We start from the raw sequence: 20544 nt of genomic DNA on the forward strand, positions 1-20544 counted from the left end.
TGATTGACTGGATGTAGGAAAGCAGAAGAGTAGAGGCTGACTCCCACATTTCTGGTCTGGAAGGCTGTGAGGAAGGCTGAGTGTCTCCACTTGGGTCGGGGCCTTTCAGGAAGCATCTGATGACAGTAAACCTCAGGAACGTGAGATGATCCGAAGGCCGTTCTCTTGGTGGATTAAATTGGATATGAGGGAGCAACATCTGGCTGCAGGGCTAATAGAGTGGACCTCTTCAGAGTCATATTTCCAACTACTGTACTTAAGAGAGCATGATGTCTCTTCCTTGAGGCACAAGTCCTGGAAACCAGGGCTCCCTTGTCATTGTGATTGCATGCATTTCTCAGCTCATTAGAATGGAATTTCTTTGACATAAATGACAAAACTCTAAGGATTATTTTGGTCCTGAGCCATGAGCTAAGCAACTGTTTCACTTGTCAGGTATTAAATGATTTGTCCTGGATCAGAGACTTCAAGGCAAGAAACGAAGCTAGAAACAAAGGAGCAGGTAGAGAGGTCAACCATTAGCAGAGATGTACAAGCATGACCTTTGGCATCAGCAACAAAGAGTGCTTGGGCTGACCTCTGTTGTCATAATGCTAGAAATATTACAGCCCCCTCACCCTGCGAAAAACTCTTTCACCTAAGAATGGATTCCATTAGAATTTTTGTGCTGTATCATTAAAAATTTTCTGGGCATGACCAGGAGCTTTTGTTGATCATGAGCAAGATCTCCCTGATGCCATGTGCAAAGAACAAAGAGAAATCTTGATCTAGAATAGAATAGGAACCATGAAGTTATATAGAGCACTGTTTAAGGGGGGAAAAAAAAGTGTTTTCAGGACAGCTACTTTGAATCAGATTGACGAGTTGTTAATATAGAATAAGTATCATTTTGCTACAAGTCCTCTACAACCTTTACGCGCTTGGGTCAGAACTAAGTGACGTTTATGTTGTTTTGTTAAATTTTGGAAGTGTTTCATTTCTTATCATGGTTCTATACTTAAGAGAGATTTTCTTTTGGCTCATTTGCTCCAGGCACAGGACCTTAGAATCAATGAGAACTTTAGCCCTGGAATGACCTTTAGAGGCTATTAGTCCAACTTTCTACCTAATGTAAGAATTCCCAATATTTAATTTTGTTTGCTTTTCGGTTTCCTAAGGCTATACCTATTTGCAAAATGAACATAATTGATTTATTGTGTTCATCAGCTTATATAAGAATTTATATATTAATATAAATCTGCAAACATATACAGCTCATATTAAATAAATATGTAAGTAAAATAGCAAAGTTAATGCATGTCTCTATATGGTATAAGATAATAGATATGAATATATGCAATGTATATATATAGAGTAATGAGCTGCCTTTACATGCATTTATGATATAAACTTCATGTGTATATGGTCAAAATTTGACTGTCCTATAGGCTAATATAGTATATATTTGTATAAAAATCTTTGATAAATTTTGATCAACCTACATCATCATTATGTTAATACCATACTATTTTCTATCCATAAAAGAAATATCCAAAAGACCTTTGTTTAAAACACACACACGCACACTTTATTTTATCAGCATTTTTCAAACCCTTGGGCTCATTATTTCTCTCAGTGGAGTTTGGGAAGCGCCATGTTTGAATGAGTTTCATATGCTTGCACCAAGACTTCTTTCTGGAAAGGTGCTCTCACTTGCTCTTTTCATATTTAGAACACTCACAGAAGATATTCCAGAAAAAAAATAACCCTGAAAAATAAGCCCATGAATTTCGGAGTTTCAAAAACCACCAAGAAACTTGCTTCTTTGAAAGCATGGTTAGGGTCACAAGTCAAACTCAGGAACCAGAAACGTAAAGTGACTTCCTTCTGCTGTTGACCGCTCACTCTGTGCATTCCAAATGTTAGGACCAGAACTCAGAAACAGAAATAGAGAAACTAGCAGGAAGATCAGCTTGTTGCTTGGGCTTGCTTGCAGAGACAGATGACTACAGCAGTTAGGGGTGGAATTTAACCCTTGGACCCTCTCCCTAGGGTATATAATTCCAGTTGAATTGGCTCTCACTTCTTGAAAGCATGATTATGTGGTGCAGGCAGATACCTGCCAATTATTTTTATTGCTTTGTGTATCACTATTGGCAATAATGCTTACACATTTGTGGCTCAAGATGCAACTGGCCTCTGCCCCAAGAATCCAACATTAGAATATGACTGGAGTTACAGGTTTAAAGATTAAGAATCTGAGAATATTGTTTTCTTTCCTACCTAGAGACACAAAGGTAGTCTCTGTCAGTTTCTCAATTGCTATCCAAAAATAAACACTGTAGTGTCTATGTTTAGGTTCCTTACAATCAGAATTAACATTAGTTTAGTTCTGAAGATTGTATGGATGCTGAAGAATGTCACAATTATCATTCCAGTTTTCTTATCCTCTCTCTTTTCCCATCAGACCTTGTGTTTCAGAAAAATCAAAGACTTGCAACTCTTTGAACAGTTTTTTCCCCTTTTTGAGTAAAAAGTAATACAAGGTGACATAAAGCTCAAAAATTAAAGAAATAATGCCAGAAGTTAAAGTCCCCTTATTAGCTCCCATTCCCTACCCTGAGTAGCCTCTCACTCATTTTCTAGATAGAATGACACATTTTGCGTGTGTATAAAAAATGCAATCACTAATATTTACACAGTTTTGAAAAGAGCTTTTTTCCACTGAGCAATATAACTTGGATAGTTTCCATATCAGTTCAAAAAACTCTACCTCATTCTTTGCCAATAGTCATATGGTGTTCTATTGCATGGCTGTACCATATTATCACCCCACCCCAACACATATACTTTTTTTTTCTTTTTTAAACAAATGAGAAGGAGGTGAACATTTCTGCTGATATCAGCAACATAGACTGTCCAGCTGCATCTGGTTAAGTCTTATGGACTCACAGATGATACGAAATGCATGACAACCTGAGTTTCTAGTCAAGGATTAATATTTTGTTCTGATTTGACAGTATATATGTTTTAAACCAGTGACATTTTGAGGGGATAAAATTTTATTTCTGTAGGAATAAAATCAGATCTGATCATGGGTCCCTTACCGAGCTTATTGGCCACTTGAGAAAGTGGATTTTGATCCACTTTTCAAAAGAGAATTTTAGTTGTCTATGTATCTTATGAGTGAAGACCACCAACAAATATAGGTCATTTACTTCTTAGCTATTAAGAACTGATCTCACATATAATATGTATTTTTATTAGTATCAAATTCATGTTTTAGAACATTGGATTTGTGTCTTCTACCTAAAGTCTGCCTTCTTGCCAAAGACCGTGCCATCGATAATATCATGTAACTGGCAACCAAGTATGTATAGATCAGTAAAGCAGGTGCTAATTCACCAGTGCATTAGGGACAGAGCCCAGAAAAGAACATGCAAGCCAGAATTCTTCTATGTGCACCACATACTTCAGCCTTGGCGCCTGGAAACAGTTCAGTCAGGCAACTGGGGAAGCAGCTGGTTTCTGCAGTCACAGTGCATATCGGCTTGAGGTTGGTAAATGACCTTGATTATTATGCAAGACACATAACCCTCTTCCACACTGATTAGTGCTATGCAGTAACTGCTTTCCAGAACACCCTAATTGAGGTCCTTCCTGGCATGGAATTTACATCCTATGTAGAAAAATCCCTCAAGATGACATTTTAATGGGTATTTGTAATGAAATCCGAAGAACAATTAGAACCACTGCCCACACAAGAATAATATTTTTTAGAAGACAAAAAAAGGTGCAGTACTAACATGAAGGGTGCATTTAAGAGAATCCATTTTACTAAGTGCAGATGAGTGTCCTTCCTAAAGCAACAATCTGCTTTCCCGGTTCCATGAGGCTTGTCTCACATTATGGTTCTTCACTCCATGTTGATGTCTCCCCAATTCCTGATGTTTGCGGTTTAGGTTTTGCATAACTCACAAATTCAAATTTAAGCCATCTTGAAATGGAGCTGGGGAGGAGTCCCGAGAATTCAGGGCTGAGTAGTTACAGTAGTCAGTTTTTCACCCCTTCATTCTTTTATTCACTTTAAATCCAGATAATGATAATGATATTTTTGTTTTAAAAACATATACCATGTCATTTCTCAAGGCCCTCACTGTCTCTACCCTTCATTCAGGCCACAGGATATCAGCTGTTAGTCTTTGGCAACCCCACCCCCGACCCCACATTTTCTAGAAGGGGAGTGGTTTGGACTCCCTCCTACCACTCTATGACTCTCCTCTCTCTCTCCAAGACACCAGTTGTGAAACTGCTGGAAAGAATTGGGGATCTGGCATGGCAAAACCAGTCCCAGCTGGTCTCATCTATTTCTTAAGTACTGATTTGAACCTTATCTCTAACTAGAAATTGAAGAATTTACTCTCTTTGTTCATGAAACCGAATCAGAAAAGAAATTTGGCTAGGGCCCTTGAGAAAGATGCCTCCAACTCTTCTGTTTTCCCACCAGACTTTCTTCATAAGCTGTTCTAGCATGGGTCGCGCTGTTTGTGTCTGTTAACAAATCTGCCTCTTTGACTGGACTCTGTCTCTTAGAGGGAGAGGATAAGTCTCATTAGCCTCTACATCACAGCGTTGTACCTGGCACATATAGACACTCAATCAAAGTATGAATGAACAAAAAGTAAGTCGGAATATCACTAAGCATTTAAGAATTGCAGATTAAAACTGTAATATAATACCACTACAGACCTATTAGAATGGCCAACATTTTAAAAAATAAAAGTGACAAAATTGGTGGGAAGGATGTGAAGCAGCTAGAACTCACATATACTATTGGTGGGAATGCATTATGGTACAGCCGCTGTGGAAAATAGTTTGCCAGTTTCTTATAAAGCTAAACATATACTTATTATATAACTCGAGTGACCTGCCCCTAGGTATTTAATCAAGGGGGAAAAAAAGTTTTGAGACACGCAAATACCTGTCTGAAATGTTTATAAAAGCTTTGTTTATAATCACCTAAAACTGGAAACAATCCAACTGTCCTTCAACTGGTGAAAACACTGTGCTTATTATGCGAGACACATAACACTCTTCCACACTGAAGAGGGGCAGACTGTTGATACCTGCAACAATCTACATGAATACATTATGCTAAGAAGCCAGACTTTAAAAGCTGCATACAATATGATTCCATTTATATGACGGCCTGTAAAAGGCAAAACTATAGGGACAGAGAACAGACCAGTTGGGGTGCCAGGGATTAGGAATGGAGAGGGAGTGTACTCCAAAGGAAGAATGTTTTAGGATGATGGAACTGGTCTGTGTTCTTATTATGATGGCAGTTACATGACTCTGCATTTATCAAATAGAACTGTATAACTAAAAAGTAATAATAAATTTTGCTATCTATAAATTACTAGATTTGAATAAGTGCATCAAGGTTGTTTTGCTGTTTAGTATAAATTCAGAAAAAAAGTCAAAAGAAGACCCAACTACCTACTGTCTTAGTAGCCTGCAGTGATTTTGCACATGTTCGTGTACACACACACACATGCACACACTGTGTACTCATTTAACAAACATTTAGAACACTTGTTATAGACCAGGACTTGCTATAGGCACTGGGGGTATATTGGTGAATAACAAAAGCAGAGTGCCTGCTCTCAGGGTGGAGAGAGGGACAGATAGCAAACATTAATGTGACAGCTTTGGACAGCGATAAGTGCTGTGGAGACAATAAAATAGGCCTTGGTGATAAAGAGTGGGATTGAGAGCCTGGGCCTCTCTGAGGAGATAACCTTAAACTGAGACCTGGAAAGTGTTAAGGAGGCATCTATGCATGTAAATATTCAGGCAGAGCAGTCCAGGCAGGGAAAATACCAAGTGCAAAAACCCAAAGGGGACTATATTTAGGACAAAATATACTGGGGGAAAAAAAAGAAACTTCAAAACTCAGAGAAAGGCTGGCTAAAATGGAAAACATTCTTTCGCATACAAGACCGGACTTCTAAGAAAATATGGGAAAGCCCCTAAGACGGACTTAAACTTCGTATGTCAAAGAGCTGGCAGCAGGTCAGTAGGATTGGACCAGATGAGCAAAGGAGCCAGCAGGAGATGAGCTCAGATATCTAGGTAAGAATCTGCTTCTTTTGGCTTGAGAGGCTGTGGTAAGATGCTTGGATTCACTCCAGACCTATTGGGAGCTATCAGAGGCTTTCAAGCAGTAGAGTGAAGTGCTCTTGTTGACATTTTAAAAGAATAACTCTGGCAGCTGTTGGGAGAGTGGCCTGTGGAGGACCAGGAGAGGCAGAAAAAGAAGAGTTAAGATCCTGCCGAAGGTCATGGGGAGAGCGTTGTCAGTCGGAAGCCTTGCGGTGCTGTGACAACAGGGAGAAGTGGGTAGCTTTGAGATCAGTTTTAAAGATGGAACTTGCTGAAGGCCTGGATGGGTAAGGGGTAAGAAGAGGAATCAAGAATGAGATCTTGGGTTGGGACATGAGTATCTGTGTGGCTGGCAATGTATCATTTGCTGAAAGAGGGAAGACTGGAGGAGAAACGAGAGTTCTCTTTCATGACAGTAGGAAATCAAAAGTTTCGTTTTGGACACAATAACTTTGAGACACCCATTAGGCATCTCTGTGAAGATGTAAATAGGCAAGTAGAGATAGCTTGCTGGAGCTCTAGGAAGAAAACAAGCTATATTTCAAAGACAACATCGTGTAGATGATACGTAAAGTCATGGAAATACCTGAGTCCAACTAGAAAGAAACTGGAGACAAGAGAAGAAGACTGATGATCAAGATTTGGGGTATACCAAGTTTGGGAGTCAGTCAAAGGAAGAGCCAGCTAAGAAAACTGAAATAAGTCAGTGAGGTAGGAAAGAAACTAGCATATGTAGTAATGAGAAGCCAAGAGGAAAAAGTTCTTCAAGGAGAAGAGAATAAGCAACTATATGGACTATTTAGAGAGGTCAAGTAAGGTGAGGACAGACAAGAGACCGTTAATTTTGGCAAGACATGTGACATTGATAGGCATAGTTTTTGAGTAATTATGGGACAGACGCCTATTTCAGGTGAGAATATTAGGTGTAAAAGTAGAGGCAGTTGCTATAGACCCTTCCTTTGAGAGTGGTCTGCTGTGGTAGGAACAGAAATAGCAGTACAGCTGGAGACTCATGTGGGGATCAAGGGAGGGTTTCTTCTTAGATGGTGGAGATAGATGTGCTGATGGAGTGACCCCTCAAGGAAGGTAACAGAACATGATGAGGAGGACTGGAGAGGAGAGATAGATACTCACAAGAGATCTGTCTTTGAGAGGACGAGATGGCTGGGCTCCAGAGGCCATGGGGACAGGTTGGCCTTGGATAGGAGCATGGACAGTTCATCTGTTGGAACCAAAGGGAAGGCAGAGAGATGGCAAACAGGTCCAGGTAGGTGGAGAGATTCAAGAGTGAGAAAATGAGATGTATGTAATTCCCACTGTGTTTATTTTCTTAAAAACAAAAACAAAAACAAAAAACAATCAGGAGGCGAGGTCAAGTACAAGGGGTGGAGTGGGCTGCTAGAGATTTGAAGAGAGACTGGAAAAGAGTACAAAATAGTTTCGGAGACTTAGGGCAAAACATATTACAAATAAAAGGAGAGGGAAATGGGTGGATAACACACTTTTTTTTATATACAGCGACACCACTATGGTGCACATGCACACACAGCATCTAAGCAAGGGACTAGGAGACAGACTTCTTAGCTGATAAAGCAGAGAAGGATCTGAATAGCAGCGAATAGGCTAACCCACAGCACAGTGGTCCATTAGAAAAAGTATTATGCCAAATTAATTTACCTTGGCCTTCAGAATCCAGTAGTACAGAAACACGCATGCACCTGACTTACTTAAACCCTGACCCTTTTAATTCCAAGCACCTTTCTTCTCAGCACTGCTATTGGTGGTCTTGTTGCCGCTGGTGGTGCTGTTGGTGGTCACTGTGGCTAATGCCCAGATCGGCTCGTTCTTCTGTGGGTAGTAAGATGTGACTAATAAATTCGAGATGTCGACACCCACAGTGACTGCGGAGTCCCTGCTTTCACAGCAGGCAGTCTGAGAGGCATTCTCCCTCACTCTTCCCACTCTCCTTTTCCAGGATGGAGCTTCAGCATGGGGTCAGCCTACCAGTTTCACAGTTGGCGTGTGTTCGTGATTGTCTGCGCGCTCCCTTGTGTCTCCTCCGTGGTGGCCCTCACGTTCATGCCGGAAAGCCCACGGTTCTTGTTGGAGGTAACACTTGTTACAAATACTCAAAGAAGTCACATATGTCGGAAAGAGTTCCTTATAATTCTAAGAAAGTATGTTTGTCTCCTTGCCAGGTATATTTTTCCTTCCTACTATGGAACTATGGAGGGTTTGGTTTCATGGAGACATGCTTTTAGCAACCAGCATGTAAAATAGCTGCCTCGTGGCCAAAAAGCTCTAAGGTTCCTCCTCAAGCAAGTCACTTTTTGTTCAATGAAGGGCACATGGCTTATTGTTTTATAGATGAACTTTTACCATCAAAAGGTGCTATTTCTAGTTATAGGCACATCCATTGAACTGCTAAGGTACTGAAGAGCATCTAAGTAGTCTGCATGTTCCGACGAGACGTACCTAAATGCCTTTGCACAATTAACCCAATTTTATCTGACAATACGAAATGGTTATTGGAAAATCAGGGAGTTTAAGTGTTTCACCTCCTAACACTTCACTGTCTATTCACATTTATTAGGTCGGAAAACATGATGAAGCTTGGATGATTCTGAAGTTAATTCATGACACAAACATGAGAGCACGGGGTCAGCCTGAGAAGGTCTTCACGGTGAGTACGGCTCTGCTACGCCGGGGGTTGGAAGCTTTTTCTAAAAAGGCCAGATTGTAAATTCCTCTCTCTCTGCACCAGCTACACTCATCTTTCAGTTCCTCATACTTGTATTTTACCTAAGCCTGCCACGGTGCTGTTGTATGTGCCATTCCCTCGGCGTGAAACATTCTTCCATCCTCTAGTTACGAAGTATATTCTCAATAGGAAAACCAGTCTAAATTAGTGCAGATTGGATGCATGGAATTTTTGAGAAGGAACATGGTTTTTAAATCTTTCTACATATGTTAGATAAAAAATGTTTTGCCAAAATAAGTTTAAGGGGACATACAGTAAGACGTAAGGGGGACAGAAGTAAGATCTTCAGTGTCTTATAAATAATATTGATTACAGTTCTTAAAATATGAAATAGTCTGTAATTAAACAGTCCCCTGGCTTCTAATTTATTTATTTCATTTTTATTTAGGAAATAAATTTTTTATAATATAAAGATAGACTTCAGTCTGTCCTCTATCCAAATTATCACAGATTCTTAATTAGCAAATTTTTTTTATGCAGTGTAATGGGGAAGTCAAGATCGATAATGGAGGACCTGGAAGCCTTTGAGTGGGCTCTTCTTTTGAGTAAATGCACAATAGAGGAAGAATATTTTAAAATTAAAGAATCATGAGGCTGGAGGAATCTTGAGACATTATCTAGGTACTGAATATCACTTAACCCTTCTCAGCCAGGTGAGGATAAACCCCTTCCCAAAGATTCCTGAGAAGGAGTCTCTGTGGGGCCCACTACCCTGCTTACTGCTTTTCTTTCAGAAGGTCAGAGTTACCAAGTCCGCTCATATGCATCCATGTCAATGTTATTACATTAGGTGGGAACAAGATGGGAGCAATCCAAAAGAATGGCTGACCTCGAAGTCATCTTTGTATGACTTTCAAAGTCATTACATGATTCCACCATGACAAATTTATCTTTTTCCTTGTTATATCTACAATGCAGTGAATTTACATGTATTTCTTTAAGGTCTCCTTTCTAAGCTCTTTTCTTATGTCCCTAACTTAAATATTGTTTTCCAGGGCTTCATTTTCAGCTAATTTCTCTTTCAACCCTATATACTCCCCTTAACTGATCTCAGCTACTTCCTGCATCTCTATAGCCTAATGGACAGATCTCCTGAGCTCCAGACATGCATGATGAAGGGCTTTGTGGCCATCTTTCTGTGTGCTACAGGCCCTTCAAAATCTGAATTTCTAAATCTGAACTTACCACCTTAAGAGTATCTAAGGTTCTTCCTTGTCCTAAATTCTATCATTGAGTACCACTAGCATTACCCAAACTAGAGCCCTGAACTCTATCCTATTTCTTTCTTTCTTTTTATCTTCATTATGTCCAAAAAAAAAAAAAATCATTCTATCCTATTTGTTTTTCATCCTGAATCTTATTCTTTATTGTTCCTTACTTTCTACCCTTCCCCAGCCCTCATTACTCACTGCTCTTTGCACTTGGACTATGCTTCAGGAATCCCAAACTCTTTGTAATTGCCCGGTACACTATTTCTTCTCACACCTCTGGACATTTGCACATGGTATTCCTCCCACTCGGAATGCCCTCCAAATAGATTACACACATGGCAAATGACATATTTCTTCATAAACATCACTTCAAATTCCGCAGTCCATGAAGACTTCTCTCTTCTCTCTCATTCCCAGGTCAACTTGGGTGTTCTGTACAATATGTCTCTCCCATTTGATATAGACTTCCATCAGAATGCTTTTTACTTTGTATGGCAATTAGAAGGTATGATGTTTTATGTTTGCATCTCCAGAGTCCAGTATCAGGTCTGGCACCTCATGGATGCTAATGAATTAATGAACAAACAAACATTGATGAGTGGATAAGAGAAATCCTCTCAAAAGTAACATATTGAGATAAGAACACACCTGTGATTTTAAAAAAAAAAATCTAAAGTATCACAAAATAATGCCTACATGGATTATTTTGATCTGACTCTATTTAGAATCCCATATTTAACTCAGACATTATTTTTGTTAAATAGAGACATCTTTATTTATGTAGCCAGGAAGAGGTTACTGCCCACATGATATCATTTGAAAGATACTGAGGGTCCCTAAATTACCTCTGTCAAAAGCCAGCCTTGGTATCTGGAGTCTCATAATAGAAGTGCTGCTTTGGATGTTGGTAGAACCTCTATTAAAAAAAAAAAAAAGTCTGATCAAATTTATCCCTGGCAGGGGTAAAATGTGTGCACATTTCTGCGTCTTCTTTCAGGTTTTTCAAAAGCCAGTAAATGTTGACTAACAGGGCAAGAAGGGAGAGGTCCACAAAGGAACCATTCTGCCTTTTTTTTTCTCTTTTCAGGCTTCATTCTCTGTGTCAAAAGCTTGTTTCTTCTGACCCTTGATTCTTTTCCTTAGCAAAAGGAGGCTAACTTAAGTAATAGATACAGCTTTTCATGCTAAACCTTCATCATTTATTCCCCTTGTATGGCTCAAGAATCAGTGTTGATGCTCACAATGGAAGCCCATTCACTTGACCTTGCACCGTGGTCACCTGTGGGTATTTGCTGGCCAGTCACTGTAGTTTGGGCATGGGAGAAGGAAGAGAGGGTCGTGGTGACACTTCAAGAATACAAGCTTGATGAGAAAGCTTTAAGAAATATATTTAGGGGACAAATTTGTCAAAATAGTAGGTTCCAAAAAAAAAAAGTATGTATAATCACTTTAGTTCAAGCAAAATAATTCTTAATCCAGAAGCAAAACTATCTGGATATGTTATATGCTAATATGTGTCTTTGTAGTAATGATTAAGAGAAGGGCATTTTGGTTTCATATTATTCCATTACTATTTGCTCTTCCCCCATTTCTCTATGGTATTCCCTCTCATTGATTCTTTATTCAGTTCCTTTAGGTACCACGTAGGTCTGTATACTTAACGCCGGTGGTTTCATATATGTATGGAGTGATTTTCAAATACTGCTTCTTTTTTGTTGGAGTCAGCTTTCGTTCCTTTAAAAACAAATGGTAAACCTGAACTGAGCAACTTCAGAGAACTCAGCTCATTGCCCTCTGTTGCTCTTTACAGGTAAACAGAATCAAAACCCCAAAACAAATAGACGAGCTGATTGAAATTGAGAGTGACACAGGAACATGGTACAGGAGGTGTTTTGTTCGGATCCGCACAGAACTGTATGGAGTAAGTAGCAAGCCTGCCCTGACACGGTGGCCAACTCGTTGCATTTGATGTTAGTCAGAAGTAGGGTTGACTAGACCAGTTCCATGAATGGGGTTCTTCCCTTTCTGCCCAGGACACCTGACTCCTGGAGTAGGACCAGGTAATAGGATCCTCTTGATATCATCGGAGTAGCCAAGACATTCCATCTGAGGGAAAGGAAGGTGTTAGGCAAGAAGTCTTGGTCGTGAGGCAGTGCACTGAAGTCTTGAGTTACTTCGCCCATTGGCCTCCAGAAAGCTGATAAATGAAAATTCCAGTATTTGGTTTCATATAGCCTTTCGCTTTTACATTTTAAGCTCAAATGAATCCAGTGCAAAGAAAACTCAACTTTTTAATAATTTGTTGGAGGGAGTTGGAGAGTGGGGCTGACTAGATAAATGCATAAATAAACTGACTTTAATATTTTACAGATTTGGTTGACTTTTATGAGATGTTTCAACTACCCAGTCAAGGAAAATACAATAAAGCTTACAATTGTTTGGTTCACCCTGTCCTTTGGGTAAGTGGTATTTAAATTCTTGGTGAGTGTAACTCCCAGTCACGCTGCTTTCTTTTTTGTACTGTTTAGTGTTGTTAACTTTTAGGAAAGAATTTTTTCAGCATAGATTTGCTAACAAGTCTGGTTTTTATAAACCAGTCAATTTAATTATCTTGTCATAAAGCTGGGGTGGCAAAACCAATAGTATTTGGAAAGCCTGATGAGCCCTTAGAAGACGTGTCCCTCGTGACTTCTCCACCCTCTTCTCCTCATTTGCTTGGCTCCAGCCGCACCAGCCTCTTTCTTCTTCCTTGAATATGCAAGAACCTTTCCCATCTCAGGCATTTGTACTGTCCCCAGACTTGGTCTGGCTTATTCTTTCACTGAGTCTTTCCTCAGATGTCACCTTCTCCGTGACACCTTTCCTAAATGCCTTTTCTTTAAAATTGCAGCCCCTCAGCACTCCCCATCCCCTTCTCAGTTTTATTTTTCTCATCTTCTAATATATGAAAATATGTCTTCTCTCTCTGGAAGCTCTGTGAGAACAGGAATATTAAACTCTTTTGGTCACTAATATATGTCCCTGGTACATAAGAGGTGCTTAATAAATATTTATTGTCGAATGCATAAAACCACCATACATGTGTTCTAAGAAAAGAAGTTATAGGGAGAAATTTTCAAAATTTTATTTGCTAATGAGTGACATATAACTTTAAAATGCATATGTACAAACTATTTTTGCCTAATTTGCTTTCCAAAAAGGCAATTAGATAGAATACTGCCCTTTCAGGTTAATAGGACCTTTGCGCCTGGTAGACAGAGCCCAACATTTATGCTGCAAGTTCCATCCCTTAACATCTCTAAATTAAAACAGATGAGTAATCAAAGATGACCAGTCTTCCCCAGTGCTGTCAAGGATAACAAGGGGACAAACGAGGAAAGTGGAGGTCAGAGACCTAGCATCCTGTTCTGCCGTGTGACTTGGGGGCATTACTATGTTTTAGTTCCTCATTTCTAAGTTGAGAGAGTTGATTTAGAATATATAAAGTAACTGTCACCCAAGTTTTAGAAAACACATTAATCTATAAAGGAAGAGAAGGATGAAAATTAACATGCATTAAGTGCTTATTATGTGCTGAACACTAGACTAGCTGCAGAGATAAGCAAGATGTAAGTTCTCTCAAGATGTGAAGTGACATTATAATAATTATCTGGTTTGTTTATTTTGTTTAATAATTGATTATTGACCACACTTTAAGCTTTATAATTTTCTCACTGATATTCCAAAACCTTAAACAGTGCCTTGCATCTAGTGGATAGTCAGTAAATTTTTGCCGAATAAACTTACATGAAACTCCTTTATGTCGTTGATTGTTGACATTCCATTCCAGGGTAGCATGCTTCCTCGTGGTTGCCATTTTCAAAGTTTTTTGCCCCATATATATGACTGGAGAACAATGCCTTAGATGTTGCATCACTGAGTCATTTCTCATCCAGTGGCCACCACTCATATCTCCACAGTAATTAATTCATAGTCTCTGAAGAGAAGTTGGAACCTATGGAATCCTGAGGCAGAGATGTTTCAAGAATCCTGATGACAATGATGATAAAAATCACACCTACTATCTTTTGAGCATTCTCTATGTGCTAGGTACTTTGCATCCCATTTAATCTGAGCAACCACCTAGGAAGGTAGATACTATCATCATTCTGCTATTAGAGATGGGGTAACTGAGGCTTAGATAACTGGCTCAACATCACACAGCTGGTAAGTGGGAAGGCCGGGATTTGAACTTAGCATGTCTACCTGCAACAGCTATGCTCATCACCACTTTTTTCTCTATGTAACTAAGTGTAACTAGGGATAAGCTACAGCAATGGTTCTCAAACTTGAGTGTGCATCAGAAGAATCACCTGAAGGACACCACCCCCAGAACTTCTGATTTGGTAGGTCTGGACAGGGCCTGAGAGTTTGCATTTCTAACAAGTTCCTAGGTGATGTTGGCACTGCTACTCCAGGGACCCCACTTTGGGAACCACCACTGTAGAGCAGTACTGTCTAACAGAAATATAATGCGAGCCACATGTCATTTGACGTTTTCTAGCAGCCACACTAAAAATAAATAAATAACAGGAAACAGGCGGAATTAATTTAATAATATATTTTACTTGAATCATTATGTTCAAAATATTATTTCAACATATAATCAATATAAAAAATGATTAATGACTTATTTTACATTCTTTTTTTCTTCATTAGTCTTCAAATATGATATTTTATACTTATAGCATATCTCAGTTGAGACTGGCCACATGCCATCTAGTCAGTAGCCACACGTTGTGAGTGGCTACTGTACAAAAGTACACAGCAGCATGACTCAGCTATTACCTGTTAAAATAACACATTAGAGGCCAAGAGACAGAGAGTGGAAACAACCTGGATTTTCAGATGATCACCTGAATGGCCCTTTTCCTTGAATAGCTCTGAGAAATGAGGCTCTACCCCCAGGCTAGCAGTAGAAGAATAGTCTAGGAACCAAGAAAGAATCTTCATTTGTAAAAGAGGCCATTCTTTGAAGGCTCTCATGGTTTTTGGACACAAAGAGTTTGTACCATCGGATTAGGAAATGGGGCTCCTAGCTGCAGCCTCAGGTGATGAGAAAAACATTAGGACCAGGGCTCCATGTATGGGTACAGGATAGGGTTCTTACGAACGTCTCTTCCCAAAGGAAGGGTTCAGGAATTACACACCTGCAGGTCTCCAGGTAACCCCAGGCCATCTCTCTAGCTTGAGTTTTGCAGACTTAATTGTGGTGGAGAGAGAGCAGCGTGGATTACTGTGTGATGATTCATAAAACGTTACAGGGAGCCAGTCATTACCAGAGTGCTTCTCCAGGAACCACTACCTCTCTGAAAATGCCAGTGAGGTGTGCTGGCACTTTTATAAACTCACATTTCTTTGTCGTTGCAGGTACTATGGATTATCCGTTTGGTTCCCTGATGTCATTAAACATTTGCAGTCAGATGAATATGCACTACTAATTAGAACTGTGCCAAGAGAGAAATATGCGAATTTCAGTATTAACTTTACAATGGAAAATCAGATTCATGCTGGAATGGAATACTACAATGGCAGGTCCAGAAACTTTGAAATAACTCATATGCTACCTATTCACAAAAACATTTCTTATTAGCCTTCGCTGCACTGAAACATGCCTGGTTTTTGCTTTGTTCTATTTTTAGTTTGTACATGTAGTCATTGTCAGGCTGAATATGAATACTTCCAAATGGGCATCAAAGAAAAGGTACATGTGTATCAGTTACTTCACTTAACACTACTTCTTACACTGAGCTACTTCACATTTATTAAGTGGCAGAATTGACTGATATGAAAAGAAAATTTGAGAGACACCAGAGAGAAACAAAAATAAGTTACAGAAGAGAAAAGTAAAGAGTATGAGAAAATAAGATGGGCTATAAGTTTATTTAGTTCAGAGAAGAAATCTTAAGTATAATTCAATGCCTGTCTATTCATAAAAAAGGGACTACCTTTCAGAATTCCCGCTTTCTCCATGATGCTGAATCAAGAATTGAGTTTAAATTGTTTCAGGAAGAATTTCAGTTAGAGGACAGGAAGGATTTCTCAAAGTTGAAGACTGAAAATATGGAATAGGTTAGCAAAGGACATTTTTGAGTGTGGGATCTAGAATGCCTCTTAATGAGGAAAGAAGAACTGGCTCAGGAAGGTGATTCTGGTTCATTCTTTCAGAGAGGCAAATGGGCAGACAAGGTCATTATTTGTATCCCTTCTTTGTTGTCTGAGCGAATAATCACTGATATGAGTCCCTGATGATTTACATTATTCTTAGGAAATTATTCCAATTTCAAACGCGATAAAAGTGAAAATCTAAAATAATCAAAGTTTCCCAGAGCAAAAAAAAAAAAAACACAGTTTGGAAAGATGAAAAAGAATTATTGAGAATATTTATGCTTTGTGATGAAAAGGAGAATTACCAAGTAGGAGATAACTGTTTGAACTGACAATTCAATGTGGGGTCTAAACCTAATACCAGCCATATAGAATCACCTTCACTCTCCCATGTAAAATTCAGACTCCAATCTGCACTTGTTTTTCCACAGAACCCTTAGAGGCAAGTGCTCTATAATTCTAGGGTGAAAATTTACTTCACTTATTTAAAAAAAGTATTATTACTCCATTACAAATTTCTAATATCTGTTTGTATCTCTGACAGTCATAGCTTTAGTATTATTTGTTAAAATTCTAAGCTGGATATTCAATCATGACTAAGAAATTTTTACGTTAGTAAAATAATGATTAATAGTTTTAATAATATTAATGTCCTTATAAAACATACATTTATTTTAGGTGGTAGAATTTTTTCTTCTTTCAGGCTAATTTAAAATGACACTTGCCAGTTCATGTTTTAAAAAATGGCTTTCTTGTTCAACATAGAAAATGGCAACTCTTTATATAATGATACGGAATAACCTCCAAAATAATAACCAGAAGACAAAGCAAGTAGCAGAACAGAGTGTCTGATTTGCCAGCACTCTCTGTATAGAATGCTCCCGGAAGAGCACACGAGAAACCGACAACAGTGGTTATCTCTGGGCCAAAGAACTGGGTAGCTTGAGGATGGGTCAGAAAAGACTTTTTCCTTTTCCAAAGTCTTGAACTTTGTACCATGTGTGCTCTGCATATATATGATCTATTCGAAAAATAAAGTAGTTTTTCTTCCTAAATTCAGTTCCATTTCAGAAAAAAATTGATCATCTTAAAAGATACCATTATTTACCCACCTATAGTGAGTAAGTTTATAGTTTAGATAGTTTTACTCTGAACCCCTGGAGCAGAGAGTTGAAATAAGATTATTTTTTAAGTTGGTTGGTCTGTTAGGCATTTCGAACCAACAAATGCAGTCAATCCTTAGAGTGGGAACAATTTTGAAAGTACTACTCAACAATTAGTGAATTGCTTTTAAATCAGTCAGCTCACTTGCCTAGAAGGATCAGTAGTCCCTTTCTGCCCCTAATAAGAGTGGTGTGTGCTATAAAAACTTCTTCTTCAGTTAAACAAGCATTTTCCTACCAGGGACTATCTAAGCATACATTCATAGTCTCTTAATAAATTACCGAGACCTTGGGTTTTCAGCTTAGGAAGCAGATTTTCATTAAAAGTATGTGGAAGCACATCCTCAAGTTAGAGCCATTAACCCCAAATAGAGAATTTTCTAATAAAGGCATATATATGAAAGAAGATAGAATTAAAAAATAAAGAATTAATAGCCACAAGTAATCTCTTAACTTTCTCTTGCAATTGCATACCCCAAAAACCTTTTACCAACATTGCAAAAGCTAAGTTATCTTGAATGCCGTCTCTTCTGATAGAAAATAATATCAGCAAGCAATGAATAGCCAAAGAACAAGCTGTATGGAGGAAAGAGGAACAGCTAACAGATTAGAAAATCCAGAAACCAATACCTTTTATAATATAGAGGGGCATCACATCTCTAAATCTGTTTGACTTAGTTTCGAACTCTCATGGACACAGTCATTGATATGAATTTTTTGTGTGTTGGGCAGGTTCCTAGGGGTCAAGTTCAAATCCGTAACTTTCAAAGATTCGGTTTTTAAGGCCTGCACCTTTGAGGATGTGACTTCAGTCAACACTTACTTCAAGAACTGCACATTTATTGATACTGTTTTTGACAACACAGGTAGGTGTGCTACTTAGTCCTACTGTGGCCTCTTCAGAGGGCCCAGCTCTTGGCAGAAACGTTATACCCATATGATAGTGTGGGCAGAGCTTCGTGGGAAAAGTGGAGATTAAAGTATAAATTAACGGATTCCCAAAATCAGGTTGGATAAAAGTTAAGTGTGTATTGTTTGTCTTTGTCTGATTTAATGCAAATGGAACTTGCTGAAGTTCAAAGTTAAAAAAAAAATGGTTTGGTGAATAATTTCTAAAGTGGAGAATTAACCTGCAATTTATTTGTTTTGAGAATCCTAGTTTCTAAATCTGGTGTTTGCTTAAGACAGCATGCCTGAACAAGTCAACAGAGATGGAGAATATAGCTTTGCTTTATCAGATATCATTTTTTAGCCATTCCATTTAATGAAGTCTGAAAAACTCCCCAGGGAAGAAGGAGGAAGCAAACTTTGATTGAGCACCTACTATATGCTGGTCCCTACTCTAGATCATCAGACATTCATCGCAATAGCTGAAGCTTAGAAAAATTAAGTAATTTGGCTACAATCATAGTACTAGTAACAACTGACATTTGAACCCAGGTTTATCTCATTTCAAAGACTGTCCTTTCCCACCCCACATATTGGTCTTTCTGTCCTACAAGAGTCCAGAACAGCCTGACATTGGCAAGAGTATCAATGAGACCTGGTTGCCAGCCCTGCCTTTTTGGTGTTCAGACAGAAGCTGGTTCTGCCCAGCTTCAAATGAGAATGGAGTCGGGTGTCTTTGGTTTATTCCATTTTTTAAGAGTGCTATTGCTGTCTTCTAACCCATTCAGCCTCAGAAGAACAGCTTTTTAGGCAGATCTCGATCAGCAAGGAAGGTAACAGTTTTGATTCTCACTGCCTTTTAATAAAACCCATGATCATCTGCAATCCCTTCTTGGATAGAGCCAAGTTCAAGAAAACAATCAGCAGTGAATGCTAGTGACATTCCCATGAGGCTGACTCTTGTTCCTTGGTGGGGTCCTTCACTTAGACCTTAAATTATAAATTCAGCCCCAAGGACCCAAGGAAAGTCCTGTCCCTTCTCTGCGTCTCATAGACCCATAAAATGGCAATAACAAGGCTGATGCATGCATATTTTGAAACAAATTATTTTCGTAATTGTAGTATCAAAGCTGTCATTACTATAATAATGGTCCTTATATAACATGATAATTAGAACAAACTAACATCATAAAGGAGTAAACAACTAATATAATTAGCAATGGCCAACCATATGAAATCAAAAGAAAACTAGACTCTAACTTAATTTACTCCTTTTTCAGCAAAGATAGTCCTTTATTCGTCTACAGTTGTTTCTCGGTATCTAAGGGGGATACCAATATCTATGAATTCTTAAGTCCCTTATATAAAATGATGTAGTATTTGCATAACCTATGCACAACTTCCCATTTACTTTAAATCACCTCTAGATTACTTATACCTAATACAATGTAAATACCTTATATGTAGTTGTTAATACTGTATCTTTTAGGGAATAACAACAAGGAAAAAAGTCTGTTCATGTTCAGTACAGATGCATTCATCATAGACCTTGCTACAAAGTACATGTCAGCATCAACATAACATAATTTTTTTTGCCGGATATTTTTGATCCACGGATGTAGAATCTGTGGACATGGAGGGCTGACCACTCTTGTAATGTCAAGTCCTAGACCCTGCACTTTGGCCAGGCGAGGGCACTAAAAGTCAAACCAGCCCAGGCCTTATAGCCCTTAAGAAGTTCAAAATGTCATAATTGCTCTCTGAATTCTTGATAGGCTTTCTTATGCTTGCACACAGCTATTAAGAGCTTGATAAATTATCTTTCTTTATGTTCACAGATTTTGAGCAATATAAATTTATTGACAGCGAATTCCAAAACTGCTCATTTTTTCACAATAAAACGGGATGCCAGATTACCTTTGATGATGACTATAGTGCCTACTGGATTTATTTTGTCAACTTTCTGGGAACCTTGGCAGTGTTGCCAGGGAACATCGTGTCTGCTCTCCTGATGGACAGAATCGGGCGCTTAACGATGCTAGGTATGTGCTTGGCTTCACGTAAAATAAAAGAGCTGCCTCTGCAATCTAGAGCGAGCCCATTTCTCACTGTACCTCTTGTCCCCTTAGGGATTTGCGTCCCACGGAGATGAGAGAAATCCCTTAAGACCTTTCATTAGGACTGAATTTTAGTTAAAATTATGTCTAATTACATTTCATTTGAGCAGTTT

At 38.7% G+C, this 20544-nt stretch overlaps 1 protein-coding gene across 2 annotated transcripts in view; it reads left to right on the forward strand.

Moving 5' to 3' along the window:
• SV2C (synaptic vesicle glycoprotein 2C) overlaps positions 1–20544 on the forward strand; it is a 123392-nt gene that overhangs the window by 87203 nt on the left and 15645 nt on the right. The window contains exons 4-10 of one of the 2 annotated variants that reach the window (XM_006913154.1): positions 8120–8253; positions 8738–8827; positions 11927–12037; positions 12487–12575; positions 15526–15690; positions 18159–18292; positions 20153–20356. In XM_006913154.1, the coding sequence (XP_006913216.1) occupies positions 8120–8253; positions 8738–8827; positions 11927–12037; positions 12487–12575; positions 15526–15690; positions 18159–18292; positions 20153–20356 (927 nt within the window). The remainder of the gene's footprint in view (positions 1–8119; positions 8254–8737; positions 8828–11926; positions 12038–12486; positions 12576–15525; positions 15691–18158; positions 18293–20152; positions 20357–20544) is intronic. The other variant, XM_025047834.1, reaches the window with a different exon arrangement.

Source organism: Pteropus alecto, unplaced genomic scaffold (assembly GCF_000325575.1).
Source record: "Pteropus alecto unplaced genomic scaffold, ASM32557v1 scaffold20, whole genome shotgun sequence".
Lineage (NCBI taxonomy): Eukaryota > Metazoa > Chordata > Mammalia > Chiroptera > Pteropodidae > Pteropus > Pteropus alecto.